Genomic DNA, 27,808 nt, shown 5'->3' with positions numbered 1-27,808 from the left:
TTCAGCATGAGCTGCCATGCATTTAATGACATTTTATGCAAGTAATTTTTCTTCTGCCTTAACAACATAAGGAAATCCAGTTGTGTTTTAAGCCAACAACAAAGAAGTTTAAACATTCAGAATCTCCAAAGTTACACCACTGAAAGTTTTCATCGATGTTCCAGCAACAAAAGAAAATTCTGTATTCCGTACGGTGAGGTTTTTTTATTTGGAAACGGAATGCATAGAACAATGACTTGAACAGGAAAGTCTCAATCATTTTAAAATTAAAATGTTCTAATTTTATATTCCTTATGACTACTGTGTGAAATATTATGAGGTTACTGTCATCAGAAATGCAAGACAAAAGACCTATAAGCTCACAGTACGTAAAGGTGCAAGAGTGACTTTTCAACAGCTGCATGCAAAAAATAAATGGTGAAACATGAGAAATACCCAAATATCGTATTCTGGACTTTCAGAAGCCACTTTAGAAGAATCAATTATTGACTGTTCTGAAATGGCACCAAAAAGGCAACGTATCATTTGCATTATTTGTATCAGGAAATTCATTCACGCCCCTGCATTTTTTACTACTGTTATGAAGTAAGAGTCCCAAATGAATTTGCTTAACAACAAAGAGCTTCTTCCAAACAAATCCAAAACACTCAAGACAGAACAACCACAACCTCAGATTTGCATAGACTTATGGATATTTAATGCCAACATCAATAGGTCTACAGTCCTCCTCATTTACAATTAACAATGTAAAGACGTCTGAACATAAACATGAGGTAAATATTCACTTCAAGACCCCTTTCCATTGCCAGTAGCGCATAAGCATTTCAGGATAAGAAAGACTGTGGTCTGTGACACAAGAATTTTCGTGCATTTCCATATCTTTCTGAGACTCGAGTATGCATAACACTTCTGCAGTATCAGATATCTGGATAAAAGCTGCTTCACAGAGCAGTTAAAGAGTACTGCAATCTATCTGTGTTCTTTGAAGTTATTCAATTCATATTTTCAGTCAGTGGCAAACAGCAGTTAAATAGCCTTGTACAAACAGGGTACTATTTACCACGGCAGCTGAAGAATGATCAGGGTTACTCTGTAGTTATTGGCCAAAGGAAAAGCAGAACTACAAACTAGAATTCTGCCTTCTGGATATTTCTGTTTAAATTATTTCAAAGTAAGATGCTTATTCGTCACCAGGCTGGTTTTCTTCCCTTTTTCCAGGAAGTGCTCGGTATAGTAAGTGAGCAAAGCCATTCCACCTGAATGATGTGTTTAATCACATAAATACAATGGGGGTAGGAGAAACAGGAGAAGGATCAAGGAATTATTAAATTTGAAACACCAGGGAATTGGCCCTTTATGTCACTCAGATACCACATTACGAAGAATTAAGATGTTTTAAGAGACCTTCCTAGCACACAACAGTGATTTGCATTACATGAATACCTACTATGGCAACAAAAAAGGTTTGTCAACAATGCAGAAAGATTTATATGAACTTGGATACATACTGAAAGAAATCATGCTACAGCTGTTTCACACCTTCCTTTCATTTAAGACAACTGATACCCTCTGTCAATGTTGTTGGCTAAGAAAATGGCTAGAATTTGAATTTTAACACCACCATCTGTCTCATTTATTGCCAACAGATTTGAAGCTCCGAACTTCCTATGTCCACATATAAATTTAATACTAACTTCTAAAATTCCCATGATTTCTGTTATCAGACTAGGACGATTTGTAATTAGCATACAGTTGGATAATTACACATTTTCTTTTTGACAGCCTCCAGTTTGGCAGTAATGCTTGACTCTGCTGTAACACACTGGTTAGTTTTTTGACTTTTCACAGTGGCATGGCACCACACTTCCACTTACTGAGTTGCCTTAAAAACACAGATCTGGATATTAATTACAGTGCTCTGGACACTTAAGGTTTTCACTGAAGAGGAGCTTAAATGCAGGAAGATTATTTAATGACATCTGTCAGACTGTGGACCTTGTGAGGACACACGAGGATCTTGAAATAGAAGGATATAAAAACTAGATTTTTGGCAATATAGAAGATGTGTAGTCCATGTAGTTCTGTCATAAGCTCTAAAAATACTCTTATTAAATAAGTTTTTCTTCCTTAAGACCAGATAATACACGTAATCAGTAGAAGTCCAGGGTCAGAATCTTTAATTATTAATTATTCCCTATGAGCTTTTTTTTTTGGCTTTTCTTCATAGGATTCTCCATATTCATTCACTCTGCTCTTATCCACAGGATAAAGCCTGGCAGGGAAAAAATAAAATAAAACTTGTTACCCACAAGTTACTTGTCTGCTGTCTGAAGGACATTTAATCAGTTCTCTACTATTCAATTTTAAAACAGAATTCCTTTCTCATCATATTTTCAGTTTCCATTTTTGGCCTAAAAATATGACAGACTTAAAAATTAGCTACAGAAACACCAAATACTAAGACTTATCAAATTGTATTGTAACAGGGGGGGACTCTTAAGAGACATTTTATCATTAAGAGACAGATTCAAAACCAGGGTGCAGCCCCTCTTAGAAGCTGTTGAGTTTTTAATTTCTAGAAAAAAAACTCACCTTGCAAGGAGACCTACTTTACTACTGTTAGTGTGAGCATATAAACCTAAAACTGAAATCTGCATTTACCATTTTGGTATAACATAAACTTGGCTTAAAATTATTGTTTCTTTAGAGAAATATTTGTCCTCGGGAATTTTATCTTAGACTAGATAGTTGGAAAAAAATCTTCACTGTGATGGAACAGGTTGCCCAGTGAGGTTGTGGATGCTCCCTCCTTGGAATCCATCAAGGCCAGGCTGGATAAGGCTTTGAGCACGCTGGTTCCTGCGTATAGCAGCAGGCTTGGAACTGGATGATCTTAAATGTCCCTTCCAACCCAAACCATTCTGTGATTCTATGATTTAATGACTACAGCATATAGCCTTTCCAGAATGCTTTGTAGTTCTTATGCCAATCTGAAGTGTTGTAAAAACTCTTAGGAATACTGAAGAAAGGCATACCATCTTTGGTAGAGATAGACCAGGAACACAACATCATCTCGAAAGCATGCCAGTCTATGAGATGTTGGCATAGTGATAATAAAAGCAAATATATCATCAATAAAGGTGTTGAATGCCTACAAATAAAAGAACAGAACACTTCAGTTAGCTGTCAAGAAACAAAATCAGACAAAATGAAGCAAGGAATTAATACAAAGCTATAGGAAACAGGCTTACCAGTGTTGTTCAGCAGATACACAGACTATTTCTTTTTTATAAAAACATTTAATGCTGAAAAACCACTGCAAACTTTGAAGTGCTTTTTTTAAATGAAGATCATACTGTTTACTGAATTACAGTTCAATTAAAAAGGATATAGGTCTCAACACAAACTGGCAATGTGCTCTTGCAGCTCAGAAGGCCAACCGTATCCTGGGATGCATTAAGAGAAATGTGATCAGCAGGTCAAGGGAAGTGATTCTGCTTCTCTGCTCTGCTCCCATGAGACCCCACCTGGAGTACTGTGTCCAGTTCTGGGGACCCCAACACAAGAAGGACATGGAGCTACTGGAGCAGGTCCAGAGGAGGGCCATGAAGATGATCAGGGGGCTGGAGCACCTTCCCTACGATTAAAGGCTGAAAGAGCTGGAGCTGTTTAGCCCGGAGAAGGCCCCATGGGGACCTCACAGTGACATTCCAGTATCTGAACAGCATCTAGAGGAAAGCTGGGGAGGGACCTTTTATGAAGGCATGTAATGACAGGACAAGCAACATGGCTTTAAACTGGCAGACTAGGTATTAGGAAGAAATTCTTTACTGTGATGGCGGTGAGACACTGCAGTAACAGGCTGCCCAGTGAGGCTGTGGATGCCCCCTCCCTGGAAGCATTGAAGGCCAGGTTGGACGAGGCTTTGAGCAACCTGGCCTAGAGGGAGGTGTCCCTGCCTATAGCAGCAGGATTGGAACTAGATGGTCTTTAAGGTCCCTTCCAACCCAAACCATGCCACAATACTGTTTGAGGTAAATGAGAGTACTTTTGTATGAGAGGAAAAACATGTATTCAACTTCAGCAAAATTTTTAAAAGAAACTGACAAAAAAATGTATTCAAACACTCTACTCAAATGATTTAAGATTTACAAAATGTCATAGTTCACTTTCATTTTCTGTGGGTAAATTGAAACTTTTGTAAGAACTTACTCATTTACTGCTCTTAAGAACATTAACTTGGCAGCCCTGGGGAGATTTTAAAACATTTTCAGTGCTTTCCTGGAAGCAAACATCCATCCCTTATCTGAGATGCAATTTTCTACACCATTTCTGCTCAGCTAGACATACTCTAGGCTGTTTCTGAAGCAATTATGAAATATTTATCACTTTCATCAGTGACAAAATTTAAATTAACAGACATTTGCTGGGAAAGCAACGCAGAGAGGCTTGAACACGCAAAGATGACATTATTTCAAGAGAGAAGGTAAAGGAAGTGAAGAGCAGGGCAACTCCTCTGCATCTGTTTCTGGTCTATAGAGAAGACTAGTCAATTCTTCACAGTATACCAGCTTTAGTACTCATAAGATGGTGCAATAAGCTCACTAAAAACATCCAGAAAACCAATTCAGCAAAGAATATTCACTACTGGGCTAGCAAACAATCTCCTTACAATGGCTTCTCCTTTCATTATCAGAAAGCTGTTATTCTGGCTTCACAGTGCATGAATCCATGTCATAAGAAGGGAAAAAAAGACTTGCTCTTGAAAATTAAACTACTGTTGGTATTATGAAACGAAGCACGGGAAGAACACTGAGGTGTTGGACAGGAAGAAGTTCTTATTAGTTCCAACAGGAAAGCTCCTTCTGGCAAGTCAAAACTAATCCATCAATCCAAAGTGTTCAAAGAATATGTATGGCACTTCTCAAGCCTGTGCAAAGATCAGTCAAGGAAAAAAAAAAAACACCAAAACTTGGCTAGTTAGAAAACGAGGCCTTTCCAAGTTAACTCCCAAGTGATGATCCTATGATGATGAAAGGAAGAAAAAATTTCATCCTCCCATGGGCATTTAGGCAGTCCTCAAAAATAATGGAAACTGAATACATCAAGGCAACTCATATAATAGTATTTAGTCTAGCTAGCTTTCTTTTGGGATTACTTCATTTGAAGGTATGCCTCATGAAAGTATAAAATGTAAAACTACAGAAAGCAAAAATTTAGGAATGTTTGCGTTTTTGCCGAAGTCATCCTTAGCAAAAAAAAAAAAAATTTAAATTTTAAAGGAAAAAAAGTGCTCTTTTTTTTAAAAAAAAAAAAAAAAAAACAAAACGAAACAATAACAGAAGAGACTTCAGACTTTTTTTTTTTGCAGGAGCACAGAAGAGAGCAAGCAACTTTAAATACCCACTAGGAAATAGCCAAGAAGTTGAACATAGCTGAAAACACTCTTTTCTACGTATAGCCACGCTTCACTGTGGTAGTTTCTGGCATCTCTTAACAGCAGCCCCATCAATGCTCTTTAAGAAAAGGCATTTCAGAAGCAAAATTCTGCTATGAAGGTTACCTTCAATACTGCCCTTGCACCCTGCTGTCCTTCAATTGCTGATATCTCTTTGCAGTTATAAATTTTGCCAAAATTGTGAAAGTCCTTCCCCGCACCTTTTATTTCTCTCTATTAAAAACATTCTGATTTACTTACTATGGGTTTGAAAAATTAGGACCTTATTTTTATTTTTTGGACTGATTACTGTATTGAAAACTATTTAGTTACTATGCTGTTATTATCTATACTCCAATCTGTTTCTCCCAGATGGCTCAATACTCCTTCAACACATAAAATATCAGAAATCTGGGCTGTTGCTGTGGGCTCACAGATAAGGAAATTTATAACAGGCACTCTGTTTTAGGACTTCATTTCTTTTATCACACACTATCTTTTCAGAACTGAACAGAGTATCTTGAGCAGCTTTTAATACTTCCTTTTGAAACACTTAAGTTCAGGAGAATTGAAATACATTGGCCCAAAGGGCAAACAAAGCAGACTTGGAAACTCAATAGCGGGCGCTGCTTGTCCTCCCTGTCAATGCAAGGAATATACCTGGGCACAGACATCTGGATGGATGAATACAATATCAACCCCTCAGACAAACAGGAGGTGCTTGTGGGTGTGTAGGTATCAAAGCATCAGTAAGCTGACTTATTTATTTTTAATAAACTCGCTTCCCCTGCCCCAAGGCCTCACGTTGCGCCTTGCCACAGCGCTGCATCATTTCCTACTGGGTAGACTGGGTAGACTGGGTAGTGGGGACAACGCACCACAGCCTAGCACACATTTGTCACTGCACTTTCCCAGAAGCTGGGAAGTACCACACAAGCAGAAAACAATCTGTACTTTACTTCTGTCTCTGGTATCTCCCACAACTTGCTAAAATGTGGCCTCTAAGTGCTCTTATAATACTGAGAATTACACTTTGTTAATGTAATCTCTTTTTTGGTTTATTGAAGTATTAAATTGAACATTACATCATTTGCAAGGCCAACATTTGTACATACCTAAGACAGGTGACAGTAAAAAAGCAAAATTACCCACACCCTAATTTGGATGAGATTCTCTTTATAGGAAAGTTGTTATTAGAAATGGATTTATTTTTCCTTGAAGAACGATTGCAAACAAATTTGTTTTTACAGGCAGTTTAGTTCTTGAAACAAAAAGAAAAGCACTCACAGCCTTAAGCTACATAATACTTAGTTGTTTTTCTCAGAAAATTGTTTTCAAAATGACAGAACCAGTCTTTAAATTAAAGCTTTACTTACTTTGTATGTGAAAGCCTTCCAGGGTAAGTGTGCAACAGATTTCATCTAGGATGAAAAGAATGTATCATTTGTATTAAAGCCTGGAAGAAGACACTACAGCAGTTGCCTTTTATTGCTTTTCAGTCTCACCTTGTAATTTACAAACAGCTGGGGCAGCATAAACAGGAAACCAAAAGCATACACTCCTGAAGATAAAATACAGAAAACTTAACAGACAAAGGCAGAATAGAAGTATCCTTTCACAATTAGAGAATTACAGATTTTCCTAATGAGAAAATACATTTAATCCTTCTGTTTCAATTTTAGTTGATTCTTCTCCCTTTCTTACTGCAATAATTCTGGAACCTATGTTCAAGTTATTGTTCCATGCAGATGCAAGTAATATTGGTGATTTTTTGAGTCTTTGCCTCCAATGGAAGAAGCATGAATAATAAAAAAAGAAGAAGGGACTCACCGTTGACAAAGCTGTTAATCAGCCAGGAGTACCAGCTACAAACAAACAAGACAATCCAGTTACTTTCTCACCTCAACTAAAAATGTGAACCTGTCATACAACACCTACACAGCAGGACTCTGACAACTCTGAGAAGTGGATCTGTTGAGAACTGCTTTATACACAAACTGAACACCTTACACCTCCCTTGGAGTAGAAGGGCTCCAGAGATGCTGCTGACCATTACGCAGCTGATGCCTCACATCCAGTAATTCTGGAGAGCTTTATTAAGTATTCGTGCACCTTTGGAGATTGTTCTAAGATTTCTGCACCCCACCTGGCAATGCTGCACACTGAGTCCTGTCAGTATTTCTAACACTGTCTTCTCAATGTTAAGGAGGCACTTGACAAGGCACTGTAAGAAGTTCACAGATTACAGACCACAAATACTGTTCGATGCAAACCCCTAAAAGTAAGCACTTATAAAAGATAATGAGAAAACACAAGAAATCTACACTTTTCTCTCCTTAAATCTAACAATCCCTGCCTACATATGTTCAATGGAGCAAACGCTCAGCTCCAGCATTAGTAACGTTACAGATGGCTTAGATGGTACAAATTCCATACTTCTGCTTGTAATAGTAGATAGCAGAGAGCTGTTCTATCTGCTGCAGGTAGAGAGTGAGTGCCAGAATTTTTATATGCCACATATTTGTTAACTCATGAGACAAGAACCTTCTGAAGAAGCTATTTTCTAATAGCAGAGAAATGGCCCTAAGTTTTGTTACAAGAGTTACAGAACACGTAGACAGCAACAGAAGATTCTTCTCCTGTTATTTTAAGGCTATACTTGTTCTGCTCCACATCCCTTCTGGGCCCAGAAACTATGAAAACAGCCTACACAGCCATCACCAAGCATGTGTTTGCAGATTTTTTTCCTAGAGCAAAGTCCCATGGCTATCTACTTGTCTGCTTTTCTCAGTCAAAAATGAACTAGCTGTATTGTTTTCAGGGAAGGCGGACTGGAGTTTCACCTTTTCCTGAAATACAGACAGACCCTTCAGCTCTTGTTGATGTCTCACAGTAAGTCTGTGGTTTGAGGGAGTACAGGCTCCTTTCTCAAAAACACTTCTGCTTGTTTATCATCCTACCTGCCACATTTCTCAAGGGAGAAATCCCTTGGTCAAAGCAAATAATCTGAGGACAGTTTTTGCTTCTCTTGATTACTGAACTGAACCACAGTAACCTCTTATCTCTCCCTGTCATCTTATCTGCTCTCTGAACATCAAAGAGAAGCTTTCTTCCTCCTCTTGTGATTGACAGCTTAATCTTGTATGCAAGTTATTGAATACTACAGTAATGTCAGATTACTTGTGAAAAAAAACAGCTTGAAATAAGCCGTAGCTTACAGGGTGTTAAAAAATGGCTTTCCAGCCTTAAATTCCACACAAGTCTACACTTCCTAGCTTGTAAGTCACACAAACAGAACTGATTTCTATATCCCATCATCTCCAATTAATCAATACAGAAAAAATGGGGGATGTTTCCACCTTTTATAAGATCCTTTATAGATTGACAGTACCTTTTGTATTTGACATTCAGCAAGGAGTAAGCTGCACCTCCAATACACAGTGGATAGAGTAAATATGACAAGTATTTCATAGCCTGAAGGACAAAGAAAATAGTTTATTAGTTCACATTTTATATACAGCAGACTTTTCATGGCATCATCTCGAAGACAGCCACACCTTTTTTTTCCTGAACATCTTTTCCTATTTCTAAATGTCTACTATTATTTCCAGAATGCTTCAGTTCAAGAGATCCTGAAAATTCCAGTGCACAGTTGAGAGCACCAAAAACCTCAGTACATAAGCAGTGTGTGCCAGTTTGAGAGCTGCTCTCCACTTAACACCACTGTTGCTACCTATGATCAATCATTCTACTGGCATAAGTAACAAGTACAAATACTGATTTTTGTAAGGAATACACACGAAGAGTAACTTTTCTTCAGATATGCTGCTTGCCATTCTGCTTCTCGAAAAATGTTTCAACCAGATTCCAGCTTCAAACACAGAAGTAATTCAAGATTTCTGGCCTGTTACGGATGTACTGATATCTGCACGTGACCCATAGATTAATGTCATAACTTCTAAATCTTTCCATTAAAGAAAGCAGATGGTGTTCCTTAAATCTGATGAGATTTATCTGAGGCCTGATGAGCTTTACAGTCACAAGAGGACAAGTTTCTGGAGAGGTACTTTCAATCACTCATGACTTGTTGGTGCAGACATTAATTGCTAGACAAAATTTTGTGACTTGTTTCATCTAGTTTGACATCCTTAGTACAGATGACATTTTCTTCAAACACTGTAATCCAGCTAACAAAGAACTCTTTTGCTATTTCTTTTCATAAATCATTAGAATGAATCTTCACTATCTGATCATTTGCATGATGACAATCCCCTTAACAAGTATGAGAAGATGAAAAATACACTTGTAGGAATACAACCAGCAAAAGAGCAGACCACATTTATAGACTTCATCGATCAGAAGTCAAGGATTCCCTCTTACCTGGGTATCATATTCCTCAGTTTTCTTTTCAGAATCGTTGGATGCACCAAACTGCAATACATATAAAATATATAATCGAGACAGAACTGGAAGAAAAGGGCTGACTCCCTAAACAGAGAATGAAACTGCAAGCTCACTTGCTTATACAGTCAGCAAGGTAACAGTTCAAAGACCTTATCAGTTCTTGCATACAACAGTCATACAGGTATCCTGATCAGTCTGCTGCACAGCAGCAGGGTAACCAAAAGGTTTAATGTTTTCCTTCATATTTTACACTCAACATCCAGGACTTTTTTGCTTAGGAAATACAGCTGAAACAGTTCACAAAGCAAAAGCAGAGTCAGCATGACACAGCATCTGGCAGTTAGAGGAAGTGATTATGAAAAAAAATGACCATTTCACATGAAGGCATCACTTATGGAGCATCCTCAATTCCACGGCTGTCTATTCGTTCACTAAAAATTTTCTCAAGATTAAAGGCTAAATTCTTCTATAATTAGTGGTAGCATTATTTTTAAAGCAGCATTTTCGTAAGAATTACAAATGGTCCAACAATTCTACTGTTGGAAATACTGTTCACCAGCCTCTAGGCAAAAGATCAATGTTCAGCAAGTGACAAGACAATTTGCAAAGTGCAACTACTGTGCAAATACTGCCACTTTAACAGAAAAATACGTGATGAACTGGATTTTCTTTTCCGCAAGTTGTTGTTTTGAGCATGTGGATGTTTTTAAATGTCAATATGAGTACTAATCAATTTCTGCTTCCAGACCAACATAAGATTACTCTTAACAAGACAGATAGGCAACTCAACCAGCTGTGTTCCTGTAGTCTTACAAAAATGTCAAAGTCGCATTAAAAGAAACACATTTCTTCAAACATTGTTAAAGGAACAAAGCCACAATCTTCTTAAGTAAAGATTCCCAACAGAACAAAAGCCCATCCAGTTCATCCTATGAAGTAAACACTTAATATTAAATAACTGTTTCTCACCAACAAAAGGAACTATTTAAATGTAGGCTACCCTTTAATCAAAGGTGCCTTTTCCCCAAATTTCACCAGACAATGAAAGATTTGAAAGAGACTACATTCATGTCAATAAAATGGAAATATTACCTGCATTTATTTTAACCCCTGCTGACACTGCAAGTTCTGCAAACAGCTTTTGGTCTTACAGTTCTTACCCAGAGGACCTATAAAACACTTGTCTTTTTCCCAGAGCATGACACAACTTCCATTAGTTCTACAATAGAGAAGTTATACCCACAGCTTCACGAAAAATTCAGTTCCTTAGTTTAAATCAAAACGCCAGTTAAGTTTAAATTACAATGCCAGTTAAGTAAAGTTGCCTACTTTTCAACACAGTAGGCAAGAGCACAGTCCACCTGCTAAGATTCAGCACATATGGGGAATTCTGAGGCTTCTCACATCATAAATACATACAAATTGCTGCTGTTTCTACAGAATTGATCAAAGAAATTCTTACATTTGAACCTATTTATTCTGCTATTTCATTTCAGTTATCCATAAGAGAAGATCTTCACATCACAGAAAACCACAAGTCACAGTATCCTGCAGTTACTGTTAAGAAGGTAAAAAGCTCAAGAGTGCAAACCACTGAAGTGTTGATGTCTATTGTACCTGAATTTTGGGTCGTATGCCTTGCCACTTGATTGTCATTTTCAAAGCCTTCTTCACTTTCCAGAGCTGTTATTAACGAAAACAAAATTTGCACATAAAGAATTACCCACAGGAATTTTTAGTGCAAGGTTCAGATGAACAGAATCAAGATCCTCGAATATCTTTTTTAAGCACTCACTGCATAAAGCTGTAATAGTCTGACTTCAACATACTGTCTGAATGCTGATACAAACTAAATGGTGTGTTCCTCGACAAGCACAACACTGAGAAACTGTACTACTAAGTTCCCATATCAGTTGAGGTACTGTAAGTGAAGTAACAGAGTCCTTTCAGGACATCTGGACTGCAGTGCCTCCATGGAGTCAGCTGCTCAGAGCCACTGTGAACCTCAGAGCTCCAGCAGCCACCTGTTAAGCAAGTTTTTACATAGCACCACTGTTCAAAGTTTTCACAAAAGCTTAATTAGTTTTACACATGAAGGTAAAATCTTAAGGATCACACTGTGACTTTGCATTCATATCTGCAACTACAACAGACGCGTAGTCAAAAATTCCACATGGGAATCCTAAATTTATTTTTATATACTGAGAAATCGTTAGATCTGCAAACAACACTAGGTAGAGAGATTCTTCCTTCCTATTAGGGCTGATTTTGTGCTTCACTGCACCTAAGCGGGCTCCTAAGGAGTACCTGCAGCCCATTGGCCTGGTGAGCAGTCATCAGTCCCTCCCTCCTTCCCCAAGCACCTCAGTCACAGCCAGGGAGAAAACTGCAGTCCTGAGGGCAGGGTGTGATGGGCCACAGCCAGCTCTTTGCCAAATGTGTCTGTGAAAGTTTGCTGACGTGGTCATACATGCCTGCTCACTAGTGATGCGTATCAGTGATGTGACAGGAAGGAGGCTCAGCACAGCTCTGTGCTTGGCTTCCACAATATGTGCTGACACATCCCAGAGAACACCTATACTCCCAATTCAGTTATTTAATAAAGGGACACAGCAGTGCTTTTCCAGTAATGACTTTAGCAACCCTCTTCTACAATAAGCTACAAAATACTCTGCTAAGCAGTACTGGAAAACTCCAGACACAGATGACAGATGTTGCAGAGAATACTGCTACCTGGTTCTAGAGCTTTACCAACTCACCTCAATCACAGCACCAACGCCTGCTGGGATCAGTACCAGTAAACTCGTTTGCTCATCCAAAAGGAAAAGAAATATTACAACAGTACTAAAGCACCGCCAAAGCACTAGATGGGAAAAAAACAAACCACAGAAGGCTTATTAATATTTACATGAACAGCTGAGATGAAGGAAGACTGTTGGCTCATTTATTTAATTCTGTCCTAATCTGTTTAAGCATGAACTATACACATCTTGATAGATCAAACAGTCCTAGAAACAGCCAGTGATCTATAGACCCCACAACAATCTTGTGGAGCAGCTGGCTGCCCGTGGTTTGGATGGGTGCATGCTCTGCTGGGTGAAACACTGGCTGGATGGCCAGGCCCTAAGAGTTGTGGTCAATGGAGTTAAATCCAGTTGGCAGCCAGTCACGAGTGGTGTCCCCCAGGGTTTGGTACAGGGGCTGCTTCTATTTAACATCTTTTTTAAGATGAGGGGATTGAGTGCACCCTCAGTAAGTTTGTGGACGACACCAAGTTGGGAGGGAGTGTGGATCTGATAGAGGGGAGAAAGGCACTACTGAGAGACCTGGACAGATGGGCCAAGGTAAACTGTATGAGCTTCAATAGGGCCAGGTGTCGGGTTCTTGGTCACAAGAATTCCAGGCAAGCCTACAGGCTTGGGGAGGAGTGGCTGGAAAGCTGCTTGATGGAAAGGGACCTTGGGGTACTGATAGACAGTTGGCTCAATATGAGCCAGCAGTGAGCCCAGATGGCCAAGAAGGCCGATGGCATCCTGGCTTGTATCAGTGATGAGCAGGACTAGGGAAGTCATCCTGCCCCTGTACTCAGTGCTGTTGAGGCCTCACCTCGAGCACTGTGTTCAGTTTTGGGCACCTCAGTACAGAGTGGTGCTGGAGCAGGTCCAAAGAAGGGCAACAAGGCTGGTGAAGAGCTTGGAGAAAATGCCCTATGAGGAGATACTAAAGGAACTGGGGCTGTTTAGTCTGGGGAAAAGGAGGCTGAGAGGAGACCTTACTGCTTTCTTCCAGTATCTGAAAGGTGCTTACAGCAAGAGCGGGGTTGGTCTCTTCTCACTGGTGACAGGATGAGGGGAAATGGCCTCAAGTTGTGCCAGGGTAAGTTTGGGGTGGATATCAAGAAAACCTCCTTTACAGAAAGGGTTGTTAAGCACTGGAATAGGTTCCTCAGGAAGGTGGTTGAGTCACCATCCCTGGATGTGTTCAAAAACCTTTTCGGTGTGGTGCTCAGGGACATGATTTAGTGGAGGGTTGTTAGAGTTAGGGTAGTATGGTTAGGCTGTGGTTGGACTTGATGATCTTTAAGGTCTTTTCCAACCTGAACAATTCTATGACACAGACAGTCAGAATAAAAAGACAACTAAGGAAAAAAAACCTTTTAAATGAAATCTTTATCACACAAGATGGAAGGAAAACCAACAATTCAACACTATATTAATACTATGAACTAAGTTCCTGAAATTTGAAAGGCTGTGAGGTAATGACAGTTCTTGAACCTCATACAACTGATTTCATGCTTGCAAATAGTAAGAACTACATTTTAGGTTTATTTCTCAGGTTTTGCAACATCCTGAAGGCATCTAAACGTCTATCAAGCAAGTCTCTGATTAGACTAAGCAGGGACAGAAAAGGGGAAGAGTTACAGCACACTCAGACACCAACAATCACGCTGTGCCTTTTCAGGGTAATTGCCTGTCACACTTTTCCCTTAGGAAAGGAAAGAGATACAAACAGAAAGGTAACTAAGGTTTAATAAAGGGACAATAGAACCATGAGTTAGTTACTGGAGAATGAAAACTGGTATTTCGATAGTAAGATTAGAAAATCCTTTGTAACTCAGTCTTTCCAGTTTGTCTTAACTATTTAACTGGCAATTAAAACTTAAAGAGAAAATTCTCTGTGCCACTTTGGATTTTTATTGACATTTTTGTCTGCAAATACCAAATGTAGTGTAAGTTTTGCCTTATAAAAAGTACTCTAGGAAGACAATAAGCAGATTCTCCGCATAAAAATCATGCTGCTGTTTATCCTGATTTTGAATGCCTTATTTTTTCTTTGTATTGATACTGCTGACATGTTTCCATCAGTCTGCAAACACAACACCATTAGGGATAATCTCAGAGGCCAGATAGCTTCAGGTTTTCCAGTTCTGTTTATAACCACAATGGATAATCTATTAGAAAAGCAGCCAGTAATTATTAATGCCATAAGCAAGGCTGAGGAGCATTAAATCTCAAGTGTCTGTGGCTGCATGCTACCTTCATCTGCCCTGTGAAGGCTTGATGTGATGTCAGACCACTGTTTCTCTCACCCTGCCTACATCCAATTCAGTTCAACCCCAATCTTACCAGCAAAGTTAGAACCAGCCTGCTAGCTATTTTGTTATGCACAAAAACAACTAGTTTTGCCATCCTGGATAAATCTACAAAGTTTCAATTTAGAGTAAGAATAAAAGCACACAGTATATATTATACAGCACACATTTCACTTTGCATGCTGGGCCATACCTGCTTTTGTAGACATTCCAATCATGCTTCTCTTTTTCTTCCAAAAACTGATGTCATTTTTAAATGCAAGGAAATCAAAGAGAAGCTGCAAATAGCAAGAAGGACACTCATTTTCTTAGCACAGGCACTAATTAAAGACTGCCAGCTGAACAGTTAAAAATGCATTAAGATCATCTGTGAACTAAAAATTAAAACAAATAAAAGCTAAAGAGAAAAAAAGTTTTAAAAGCCCAGGCTCCAAATGCAGTGTGAAATAGCAGGAGGAACAGCAGGTACTGTTTCTACTTTAACACTGCACAATGCTGCATCCCATGAAGAAAGTGAGTGACCCAGTACAGGATAACACATGGCAGAGGACAGAGAGCTGAATACCTGCAGGAATTGCTCAGCTCTTTGACAGATCAGGGAAAATCATGCTGAATTCAGTAAGCTCTTTGTACCAGACTGATAGTTGAGGCTTGGATAGCACCAAAGTTTCAACAAAATCCTACGATGCTGCAAATTAGGTTCTCTCTCTATTTCAGCAGTAAGGATTTTACAGTAAGCCAGTAAGCAGTCAGGCCAGGTTGGATGGAGCTGTGGGCAGCCTGATCTAGTATCAAATATGGGGGTCAGTAGCCATGCATGCGGCAGAGGGGTTGGAGCTTGATGATCCTTGAGGTGCCACCCAACCCAAGCCATTCTATGATGATTCTATGATTTGGCCTAAACTTCAGGGATTTTTTAGCATTAAATTTATGAATAACAAATATGTACTTCAGTTTTCTTAGTACCTTTACTCAGTACATCTTTCAGTCTTTTCCTCACACATTCACTGTCTTAAAAAATAAGCAGCACACACTCAAGAAATTCTTATAGTACACAAAAGAAAAAATACCAGAATATCTAACCGCAGCCTACTGACATCTTACTGTCTGATAAACAGAATGAAAAAGTAAAGAGTGATATGGTTGAGAAATCTATGACTTTCAAACCCAATTAATTTTATGTAATGCAAGTATAAAAGAAACATAACATGCTCAACAAGTTCTCTCTCCCAGAAGACAGGAATTGTATTGCACCTAACTGTAGACATCAAAGATGTTCAAAGTAGAACAAGGAGATCTAAAAGCACTGTCCACCAAAACAAAGATTTACATTTATACCATGTCACACCCAATACTGATGGAGAGAAACAGAACAAGAAATAACTATGCCTAGAACTACAAGCTCTGCAATTTACACACATCTTTCAAGGCTGATCTGGATTTCTGCAGGGGTTAGTAGCCAGAGACTCAAATTCTATCAGTTTGAGTCTACATAATACCCTACTGGTATTACTACTGCTGTAGCTATGTCACTGCAGTGCTAGCCTTGGGATAACTCAACTTAGCAGAAAGCATGAGCCACTGTTGACAGGTAATTAATTCTTGGATCTCTACTTGAACTCCAACTTAAAAAAAGTAATAATAACTTTAAAGGTTTTATATTTCGGTCAAGATTATTATTTAAGACCTAGTTACTGTTTCCAAGAACAGTTCTCTCTAACTCAGAGAGCTGAAGTGCAAACATCTCCCCCCCTTTTTTCATTATGTTCTATAATACCTGAAATCCAAAGTTATTCCACTTACATGGAATGCTGCTACAAAGAAGGTCAAAGCCAGAAAGTACAGGTTAGTGTCAACAAAAATTCCTTTCACTTCATCTGCATCCTTTTCTGAAAATCCTAAGAGAAAGAAGTAGTAGACAGTTAACTGCTGTTATGTTAGAGACTCCTTTGAAAGGCTTATTTCACCATCATATATTTAGGTAAGGAAATATAAACCCAAAACAAGATGGTAGCTTTATTGGTAAAACCTGAATCTACACATATTTGGCTAGTTATTAAGCTAGCCTTACAGAGAGCCCATCAGTTACAAGCAGACAGATGTGCCTTTAACATACTGCACAACTACAGAGCATAAGCTGAACAACTGAGACACGGATGGCACGACGCAGGAGGTCATTCCAGCACAAGTAGGAAGAATAAGGATTCTTCAACTCTGCCTCTGAACTCTTACAATCTAAACAAGAAAAGCGAGTTTCACAGTACAAACGAAAAACAAGAAAAGGAGTACATTGTGGAAGGCAACAGAGGTCAGTGAGAAACATAACAATACGTGTAGCATCAGATCTTTTGATGGCCCTCGTAGAATTAACTCGGAAGCTTGTCCTTGATAAAGGAAAAAGCATCCTCCAAAAACCACAGGCTGTAAGCCAAGAACGTATTCTCCACTGACATTTGAAATCAGAAAAGGAGGAATGCTTTCTACTTTTTTTTATATACTGGACAACCATTATTTCAAAGAGAGCTGTCTGTGATAAATATGGTTGCCAGAATGAAGGACTGCATTTGGCAAATGACACCTACAGCTTTGAACTTCTTCAGTCAGCATAAAGATACTTTCTTGATGAAGCAGTCTCAGGCCCCATGATTAAAGTCTAAACTTCTCAGAAAAACTGAGCACTCTCAGCAGTTCTCATAATATGGACCACCAAATTCTTTGGCAAAAAAGTGCCATTCTGCCTCATTTCACAAACTGAGGCTAACATGATCTGGAAACTGGCTGTTCTAAGTTGTAGCAAAGTTAGATCCTCACAAGCTACAGAGCTTGTCTATAAATTTAGACTTTCGTACAGTCCAGAAAAAGCAGGAATTAGACACACAGAGCATGCTAATGTTCAAGCTTCTAAATCATATTTGGCTTTCACTTCTCAGTTTCTCTGTATTACCCTATAAATTCATAACTGAAGTACTTGACCTGAGTCAAAGTAAGAGGCAAGTCAGTTCTGAAGTAGCAGTAGCAGTTTAATCAGAACCACGATTTTTTCCTGATTCTCAGCTCAAACCCAATGTCCTTCTGCTACGCTTGCCTGTGTTTTGCCGTGGGTATATGGTTGAGTGACCAGCTACACACAGCTTGTATAAGAACTGATCTACCTTCTCCACTCCATGGATGACAGAGGAAAACTGATCAAAATGCTCTCAATTGCAGCCACTTACTTTCGCAACAGGACTATCCAAACAACATTGAAAGTTGTTTCACTTCTGTCCTCCATTCCTGTATCACATCACCATTTTGTTTCCACCCTGCCTTATTACAGTAAAGCAACATTAAGATTTATAGCACCAAGTCTTTTTATGAGTTATCCAGAAAACAGTGCCTCCTTTGTACTTGAAGGAAAGAAGACTGTTGCTTTTTTCTTGTTTATTTGGTTTTCACCTAGAGTCATTAAAAATAAGAACATACCAAACTGCTGGAGGGAGTACACAGCATCCTGCATGTGGATCCAAAATCGAAGTTTTCCAAGAGAGATTTTGTCATATGACACTGTAAGAGGTAGCTCTGTCGTTGAACGATTTATGACCTGCATTTCAAAACAGAAACAGCTTCTTTTTTAACAGAAGAATTGCACCAATCACATTCACTTTTTTGAAACTTAAGAAACATTGTATCAATTATGATTTAATCACATAATTTTAAGTCTGATGTCTTAAAGGCTTGAATTCTTTGTGAGTGGCTTTTTTGGTTTGTTTTGGTTTTGTGTGTTTTGGTTTGGTTTGTTTTTTTTTTCCCCAGAAATGCTAAATGATCAGTTTGTTTTGTTCAAGTTCTTACAGAAACCTCATTGTTACTGTATACAAAAGCCCTTGAGAAGTTTACATGAAGTTCCCTCTGCTGGTCTCAGTTGAAGTGAAAACAGTGTGTTTAAAGAAATTTTCCATTCTGACACTTCTATGAAAGTAGACAAGAAGGTTATGCTAAGCTACAAGACACTCACACATACAAAAACCATATTCTGAAGGACATAGCCAGACCTTTACTAAACTGAGGATGCTTTTGAGATAAATGAAGGCAATGGTGGCAAAGCAAGATGCTGCTGCCTGTTCAGAAAGGTGAAAATAGCACAGCTAAAGCTAAGTAAGAGACTCTACCTGTAAAGCATAGCATATGAGGTGCTGCAAATAAGTTCAGTTTAATTCTCCAGTCTCATCAGCATTTCAATTATGAGAGATAAGTAGGGCCTCCTAAAGACCCTTTTTGTTTTTGAAAAAAGTCCTACATTGACATAGCTCTTTCTCCATGACAACCAACTGTCTCTCAAAAAGGTCTAAAACAAAATAAAATTGTCCTTAGAAATAACAGAATTCTCCACAGCTATTTAGGCACAAGTTCAGGCAACATGTTTTAAATTTTCAGGGAGAGCTTAAAGGCTACAGCCAGGCAGGCCCTCTGAGTGCCAGTGGTTTAAGACCTATCAACCTCAGCTTCTTACTCCTCAATCATAATCCCCATCTCAGAACTGTTACTCTACACTTTCTACAGTAATACTTAGCTCTCACTTATCAGAGGTGAATGGGTTTCTTCTGATCCTAATGTTGCAGAAAATGCTTTTAGGGTCCCCGGATATCAAGGTCAGATGTGGGTTGAGAATTACGTTGGCTCTCCCATGCACTCTTTCCTCCAGTAGTCTCACTGCCCTCTCAAGGCTTTTCAAAGAGAGCAGTAGAAGACATGCACACAAGGGAGAGAAAGGAAAGCTGGGAGAGGTTTTACAAATCCCACAGAGATTTGCAAGGGATATCCAAACAGGATGAAAATCAATGGGTTAGAGCTGAAGGCTGAGGATGTTAGAAAGATTCTACTGAATGCTGTATGTTGATCCTCCAGGCTTCTCCTTTTAAAGGGATGTCTATAATCTCTCCATTCTAATTCCAGCTTCTTATTAAAGTTTACATCAATATTTCTGGGAGAAAAGGAAAAGAATTTTTACCTGTTCAAGACAGACAGGAAACAAAAATTTTGCAAATATATGGGCAAGTAACATGCAGCAAGCACCATCTGGAGTAACAGACAAAACACTACTAAAGAGTAAGGAATGATGCAGAGAGAAAATCAGACTGCCATAAAGATAGAGACAGAATTTCCTGAACACTAAAATCAAATTAAACAGCAGATCAGTAGGATGAACTCTTTCTTAATGAACAACTAGAAGTCTACAAGTACTAACTCAGTTTAGTGATCCCAATCACTTTAAGGCAGCACATTGCAATTGCACTTACTGTGATATAGGAGACAACTGTGGGCATGTTATTAACATGAGAATGCTGAGGTTGTTTGTAAACAGGGTACACAACCAGTTAGAAGCTCATATGAACATACCAACCTTAACAATGAGCTGTGTTAAGAAACTCAAAACAAAAGACGGTGACTGCTGATAAAGACATTACAAGTGTACCTAAAGAAATACTGGACAGAATTACCTGCTACCACGATCTGTAACTGAAATGCTCAGGGGTTTATTTTCTCAAATAAGCTTACAACAGGCATCCTTAAATAATATTCTCCCAACATTCAGCAGAAAAATTCTTTGTCTAAGCTAAACTTCATTATTTGGAATGAGAATCTAGAAGGCCTATGGAAAGCTTTCATCCACCAAGACTCCTACCTAGAAGATGCTGAATATTACATTATTGTTTAACAAGAGACCAGCATTAACTTGTCTCTTATCTCCACGTTACTCCAGTACCATCAACATTCAGTATGCTCATTTTTCTAGAAGAAAAATAGAAGCACTCTGGGACACAAACACAACTTCATCAACCAGCTTAGGGAGTCATGTGGTTGCTCTCACCACAGCTGATGCTGCAGTTTTCCCCTCATCCTTCCAAAAGGCAGCAACAACGGAACCCAACCATCTTTTGGCAGAATGGAAGAAAGTGTCTGGCAAATATTTCTGCAAGGATGGGGAGTTTCAAAACCCAAATTCAGACTCTGCAGCTGACCATTAAGTCAAACAACAGTCATTGGTAGAATCCTTTAGTCACTTTGTAATAGATTTTCATTACAGTAAAAAACTTATGAAGAAAATTTTAATTACAACAATATTTAAGATTACTATTAAATGTAATTAAAGGCATTCTATTACTCACCATCAAATCTTTCACTCTGTTGCTTAGCTGATCAATAAATAATATTGGAAGGTAATGCACTGTCTTCCCCAACTGAACCCTAGGATGTTTAAACATGGATTTTATAATTGTGGTGACCTAAAAAACTTTTCTATTCAAGTTAGCACTCAATCAGCACTTTCAGAGCTACCCATACAGGTATTTCCCACCATCTTTCCAAGCGCATTAGTCTCCAGCACACACCAAGAAGCAACTGCTAGCCTGGTCTCCCATTGAGAGAAGTCCGTAAAAGTAGTATGCATTCCAGTTTATTCTTTTCAGTTTATTTTTACTTTTTTGTAGAAAGAATAAGCAAAAAAGAATGAAAGAGAAACTGAATCAGCTGTGATGATGCTGAAGCCGTCGCATGAACAAGGATAAAGGAACTTTAAAAGTCTGTCAAAAGAGAAACGTGCTGACCGTATATTTGCGTCCTTCGTCTCAAGTATTCCTCTCCTACTGCAACAACTCTCCAGCATCTCCCCAGCCCCTCTACACCCCCGGTGACATCTACCAGATCAGTAACAGCAGATGCTCTACTCAGCATGGGACTAAGTAGAGTAATGGCTGGCTGGTATGCACCTTAAAAGGCTGGATACTATCAGCAGGATTGCACAAGGAGCATTAAATCTCTCTCTTCCTGAACAGAAGCACTTGCTGGGGTTGCTTTATCATCTCTCAAATCTGCACAAAGCTAGTAGTAGTTTAACATCCTTTGAGGTCTCTATAAAATTAACCAGTAGAAAACTGCTTTGTCAGTAACTCAGAGAACTGTTTGGCCTAGTGCCCCAAAAGGGACAAATTCCTGAAGTCCTTCATTAGGGAGGCAGTTACATACACTGTGATGTACTCAGAGTGGAAGCCACATAACTGAACTTTTTAAAGCCTGAAAATAGAATTTTAGTAGTTCACAAAGAAGTCTCTACCCATGTGGATAAAGACTGTGTTCTAAATACTCAAGAGTAACAATAATACAAAGTATTAACTTCAGCATCAGAAACAGATTCTCTAAATGAAGAAAGTTCAATTTCTACAAAATAACTACAATTAAAGCTACTGCTAGTAGAATTGAAGCAGGCTATTTCATTTCCAAACTATTTCCTGTATCATACAACAATAAATCAACACTGACTTATATCTAGACATGACCAGAAAAGATTCATTAACTCCTTCCTGTTTTGGATCTGCCTTATGACTTGCTTGGTTTATCTATTCTGGTTGGGAAGCTATTTCAGAATCCCAGTGTCTGCTGACTAAGCAGCTCCTTCTGGATTTAAGAGGATACTTGTGGAGAAAGGCATCAACATACGGCAGCACCAGCCAACACAGCACTGTTGATATGGTTAACACTGGAAGCAATTTAAGCGAGCTGCAAGCAGAGCTACTGCCCATCTAAAAGCTCACTTTTTAGTATTTTCTTAAAAAAAGTGACATAATGTGTGAAAAAACACTGACAAAATAGAATAAAGCAAGCCATAGAGAGGGAAAAAAAAGATGGGATGCAGGAGATCAGCTGTGCTACTTAAGCACTCACTGTTTACACAGCTAATCTGCATGTGAAGGATAACTGTAAAGGTCAAGAGACAAATGCTTTAGTGACCAGAAGTATTTCAGATTTGAGAACAAGAGGGTATGAAGCCTGCTACAACATTTTACTTTTATCTCTGTAGTTCTGTTTTGTGTTACCATGGTAACACCCATACAAAAAGATACTTTAAACCCTTAACTCCCTAGGATCAAGATATTACCAATAAGGCTTTCAAGTACATAGTATCTCACTATTGTCACTGCTGAAATGCAGGCATTAAAGAGTGCCTATTCTTGTCTCTTCAGCTCAAATTTAAGCAAAAAATACTGAAAGATAATTTTCACAGAAATGTGAATTAAATTTATATTAACAATCCTAGCAAAATTAAGTCATTAACTTACATTTTCATGTAACGGTGAACATCAGCAGGGAGGGATGATCCATCAAACACAAAATCTTCCACCATGACATTCAAGGTTAACCTTGATCTCCAGTGAGAAACAGGCTCATCTAGAGCGCTGGTCTGTCTTTCTGCTTCAATTTGCTTTAAAAATACAATAAACAATAAACATACATACTTACTGCTTAACCATGCAGAATTCTGAACAGGATAATACTCTAAAGCACAGACAACTATGGAGTTGTAAGCTGTATCACAAAATAGATGTTAAGAAACTTGACTTTAACCACACCAAGTATTTTGCTTAACTACGACAGAATGATTGTAAAGATCCACCAGAATTTGACACTGCAAAACTTCAGTGCTCATTCACAACCCAGTTCACTGAGAGTGAATATCCCTCCAATCTATTTTAATGCCATGGGCATCTGCATGTATTGAAAACAGTCACTCAAATGTGAAGATAGCACAGTATTCAGATGTTACTTCCAAACAGACAAAAGGATGCTCAACTACACTCATCTTGGGGAGTAAAGAGATCAGATCACTTGGTTTGAACTTCTGAGCCTCCAAATACTGAATAAAGCTGTGCTGAAGCAGTCTAAGACTTGAGCTTTCAGATCTCCAGGGCATTCTACTTGCTTTTCCTGGGATGAACACCACCTACTGTGACTTTTTAATGCTGGACTCTAGCTTCATTTCCTTTTCGATTTTATTCTAATAGGGTTTAGGAACAGGACTAATAGCTACCTCTGTATTTCAGATTCCAAAGGATTCTCTAATTCCCCTTGAATATGAGGTACAACACTGTAAGTATTTCAGTACATAACACCATTTTTTTCCCTCTGATGAGTAATTATAGTAATATCCCTTAGCAAATACTGTCTTCTCTTGAAATGAAAGAACATCTTATGAGAACATCCTATAGGAAAACAAGCAGTACGTTTTGGTCACTCAGCAATGTCAAAGTTAAGTACGTATTGCTATTTTGCAAAAGCAAATTACTTCACAGGAATCTGATTCACTATCCAAAGCAGCAGAATTTTGTTACAGAAGAATACACTATTTCTACCAAAAGCAATGAACCCTTAAAAAATTAATATTAACTAGGGAAATATTTTAGCAGCCAGTGTAACAGTGGGCTCTACATTTGCTGGGCTAAATGGCCTACCTTTAGTGTATGAGAGGACATATGAGAAGAATGGGGGGAGGTTGTTTGCCCCTTTTTTTTTTAAACATCCCCACCATTTATAGATGCAAGCATAGCAGATGCTAACACTACAAGTGTCTACAAAAGCAATACATTTTCTTTCCCCACTTGCCCTCCTACAGGTGGCAAATCCACCTACCTGTGTGGTTGACTCTCCAGTGAGCAAATTAATCTCTTCTGGTTTAGGGACCATGTACGTGGTCAGAGGGCTCACTATATGCACCTGCTTACCATCATGCCAAGGCAAAACGCCCGCATGATGAAGAAAGATATATGCATATAATGTGCCATTATTTCGAGTTTTCTTTGGTACAGAGACATTCACTGTCCTAAAATACAAAATAAGGACATTATGAGATGAGACGTTGAAATATTAAAGTTGTTACAGATAGGGATCACTGAAAATGTTACAATATTCTGAAAGGAAGCAAGACAATGCACACCTCATTAACATGCCCTAAAGAGCCATAGCTGGACGGCATCAATTCATATACTCCAGTATGTTACCACAGTTTCTGCTTTACTGTGTTTTACTATTACCTCAAGTCACATTGATCTTTGTCCAGCATGCCCCTCCTTACCCTAGACAACAGGCCCACATTATCAGTATCGATGTTTTCCCCTGCCACTATGTTGTATTGTCAAAATTATGCTAGGATTTGTAGAGAAAAACCTTCCAGGTGCTGAGTGTGTTCAGAGACTGTAGGCATGATTGAAAAAGAAAAATCAGTAAAAAACCAAAGCCAAGCACTTTACCTTCTCAGCTACAGCGTGTTGAACACAGAGCTACGTGGAGCCTCAAGCACCATCAGTTCACTGTCCTTGCGTTTGCCAAGGAAGCATCCTTACCACTTTGCTTTTTTCCCCTCTGGATGCTTTCACTAGTACAGCAAGACCATGTTAGTAAAACAGTTCTATTTTAAAATCTGCCATAGATTAATATGACCTAAATCACAGAAGTTCGTATTTTTTTATTATTAAAAAGGCAGAATGACAAAGAGCTGAAGCAAATCTTTGTCAAGAGAGTGAAAAACAAAACCACCGCTTTAAATAACAAAATTGAAGCAGCAAATATAAAGCACAAAAACAGTTCTAATCATTATATACGCCTCTTTACAATATAAGAGTGCACTCAAAAATCTATCTAAGGACAAAATCTTAGTACTAACATCGCTTCAGAAGATCTTGAAACCCTGAAGCACCAGAAAAGCTTTACTTCTATTAGTACTAGCACTGAAACAGTTATACAGAAGCCTGTTTTTATAGCACAAGGAAAGATAACACTGTATGACTTCCAGGTTCCATTCAGAGTCTGAAATCACAGCTGTTCAGAAAAAAAATCATGTAGCTGATAGACTATGTACATGTTATAAAGTCCCAAGCATTTCCAGGCACACTGACATAGGATTTTCACAATGAGAAGCCGTTTTTACTACCAGTACTATCAGTTTGCTACTGCAAAACATTTGTTTACGTAGTTAAAAACAGTACGGTGATGTAAATTAACTAATGTTGAAATGATACAGCACAACTAGTAAGGTATTTAGAGTGGGATCTGAAAATTGCAGACAATTCAGTACAGTGTCCGAGCTCTGTAAAATCTATATGAGAGAAACAAGCACTTCTGTATTTGCTAGCAAAGCTTTGTTTAGAGAGGCTTTCTTTCTTGCGACCGTGAGGTGTTCAATATGGAGCTTCTGGAGTGGGTCCAGAGGAGGGCCTATGATGATCAGAGGGCTGCAGCACCTCTGCTATGAAGACAAACTGAGAGAGCTGAGGCTGTTTAGCCCAGAGAAGCAGAGACCTGCTACTGACCTTCCAATTCTTAAAGGAAGCTTACATTAAGGAAGAATGGTTTTAAACTGAAAGAGGGAAGACTTAGATTAGATGTCAGGGGAAATTTTTTACTGAGGGGTGCTGAAGTACAGGAACAGGTTGCCCAGAGAAGCTGTGGTTCCCCATCCCCAGAGCTACTCAAGGCCAGGTTGGATGTGGCTCTGGGCAGCCTGAGCTGGTGGAGGGGCGGCCCTGCCCACAGCACAGGATTGGAACTGGATGATCTTTGAGGTCTCTTTCAACCCAAGCCGTTGTATGATGAATGTAATAAACCTAACAGTCCTCTTATTTGATGCTACGTGAACTCAGTGTACCAAACCTGCAAGGCAGGACTGTGATGTCATTCATGAAACATTTTAGGAACTTCTAATTAAGGAAAAAAACATACTTTAAAATACCTTTTTTTTTCTTTTAACCTATAGCAGCACCTAGTCCTCAGCTCCAAAGCTGATGTTCAATTCACATCTTCCCTGCCTCAGCACTGCTTCTATAGTTTGCACTTTATGAATACAAGTGCAGACCAAACAGACTATAGAGTATGCAAGAATAGCTTCAACCCAAAACCAAAGAATACAAGAACAACTCTATCCTTCCAAGATTGCCATCATGAACAGTCAACCCACTTATTTCATACACATTCCCATACACGTGTTATTCAAGCTACAAACTGCAAAAAACAGGTCACTCTTCAAAGACTTACCTTTCAAATTTTGACTCAATATCAAAATCCTCCACGTTCAAAACCAGATCTATATTACTCTCAGCACCGATGTTTGACCGTGTGGTAGTATAAACACTCAGCTGAAACGGCAAAGACAGCAGAGGGGAATGACGGCACAGAAGCATCAGCTCACCCACCGGCACTCCCAGCGCGGCGATCCGCAACCCCACTACTTCTCCGAGCGTCCGAGCACTGCCGGAGCGCTCCTCACCTCCCGCTCGCCCCTGACACCGCATCGCTCGGCTTGGGGCCCGGCCCGGTCCCGCCGCTCACCTGCAGCTTGGGCCGCCGCGCCAGGTAGGGCCAGACGCAGGCGGCCGTGCCGCCCTCCAGACAAGGCCGCGTGTAGACGATGCCGTACATGACCCAGCACGTATGCGCCACGTACACGGCGAACACCCCCACCGCCAGACTGGTGAACGAGCTGCGGCTCAACATGACGGCCACCCCCACGGCCGCCGCCGCCGCCCGCGCATCACCCCCTCTCCGCTCAGAGCTTCCCCGCCCGGCTCGCCGTCACTTCCGGCGGAAGCGGCCGCTGCACTTCCGGTCGCGCCCCGTCGCCTAGCAACTGAAGTGGGGTGGGGCTGGAAGCATTGTGATTCTAGGAGCCCTGAGGGGCGGTGTCAGCAGAGTGAAAGGGAGGCTGAAGGGGCCACTGTGGCGCTGTGCGCTCACCTGGGGAGCTGTGCTGTGACCGCAGGGCACTTCGGGAGTTAACATGGAAGAACTCGAAAGAGCACTGGCACAACTTGAGGCCGCTCCCTCTAGTCCGATCGCTGTTTACACGGGAGAGAGTAACAGAAAGAAGGGAAGATGTGGGTGGGAAATAAGAGTGCCACAGCTCACTTTCCTACAAAAACAGCTGCAAGCGCTGGCTGCAGCCCCCAAGTCCAAGCAGCTCACCCCTGAACCAAGAGGTCGAGCAGCAGGACAGCCTCCTCTCCCAGGCAACAAACAGGACCTGAGGAAATGGCCACAAGTTGTACCAGAGGAGCTTTAGGTTAGACGAAAGG

General features: G+C 39.6%; 1 protein-coding gene across 1 annotated transcript; it reads right to left on the bottom strand.

The window, feature by feature from the left end:
* On the bottom strand, positions 1–27,250 carry CLPTM1L (CLPTM1 like). The gene is made up of 17 exons (XM_042836757.1): positions 27,066–27,250; positions 26,772–26,872; positions 24,375–24,564; positions 23,027–23,169; positions 21,080–21,158; positions 18,396–18,513; positions 16,737–16,831; positions 15,127–15,211; positions 12,601–12,704; positions 11,459–11,524; positions 9,818–9,868; positions 8,829–8,911; positions 7,268–7,302; positions 6,943–6,998; positions 6,814–6,858; positions 3,036–3,151; positions 1–2,272 (listed from the first exon to the last, which is right to left on the bottom strand). The coding sequence occupies exons 1-17, from the start codon at positions 27,228–27,230 to the stop codon at positions 2,188–2,190; spliced, it is 1,617 nt and encodes a 538-aa protein (XP_042692691.1). The 5' UTR covers positions 27,231–27,250; the 3' UTR covers positions 1–2,187.
* Between the last annotated feature and the right edge of the window lie 558 nt (positions 27,251–27,808).

The sequence above is a fragment of the Centrocercus urophasianus genome, unplaced genomic scaffold (genome assembly GCF_019232065.1).
Source record: "Centrocercus urophasianus isolate 14NV4802_14NV808 unplaced genomic scaffold, USGS_Curo_1.0 seq_11, whole genome shotgun sequence".
NCBI classification, from domain to species: domain Eukaryota; kingdom Metazoa; phylum Chordata; class Aves; order Galliformes; family Phasianidae; genus Centrocercus; species Centrocercus urophasianus.
The sequence above is the reverse complement of the archived record's forward strand: the minus strand, read 5'-3'. Positions and strand labels throughout refer to the sequence as shown.

Excerpts from the sequence above, each read along its gene's own strand:
- CLPTM1L (XM_042836757.1), bottom strand. The coding sequence starts at position 27,230 with ATGTTGAGCCGCAGCTCGTTCACCAGTCTGGCGGTGGGGGTGTTCGCC. Across the intron at positions 12,705-15,126 it reads TGGAATGTCTACAAAAGCAG|TGCTTTGGCGGTGCTTTAGT; the intron begins GTATGGCCCAGC and ends TTTCCCATCTAG. Across the intron at positions 6,859-6,942 it reads AGCTGTTTGTAAATTACAAG|ATGAAATCTGTTGCACACTT; the intron begins GTGAGACTGAAA and ends TTTTCATCCTAG.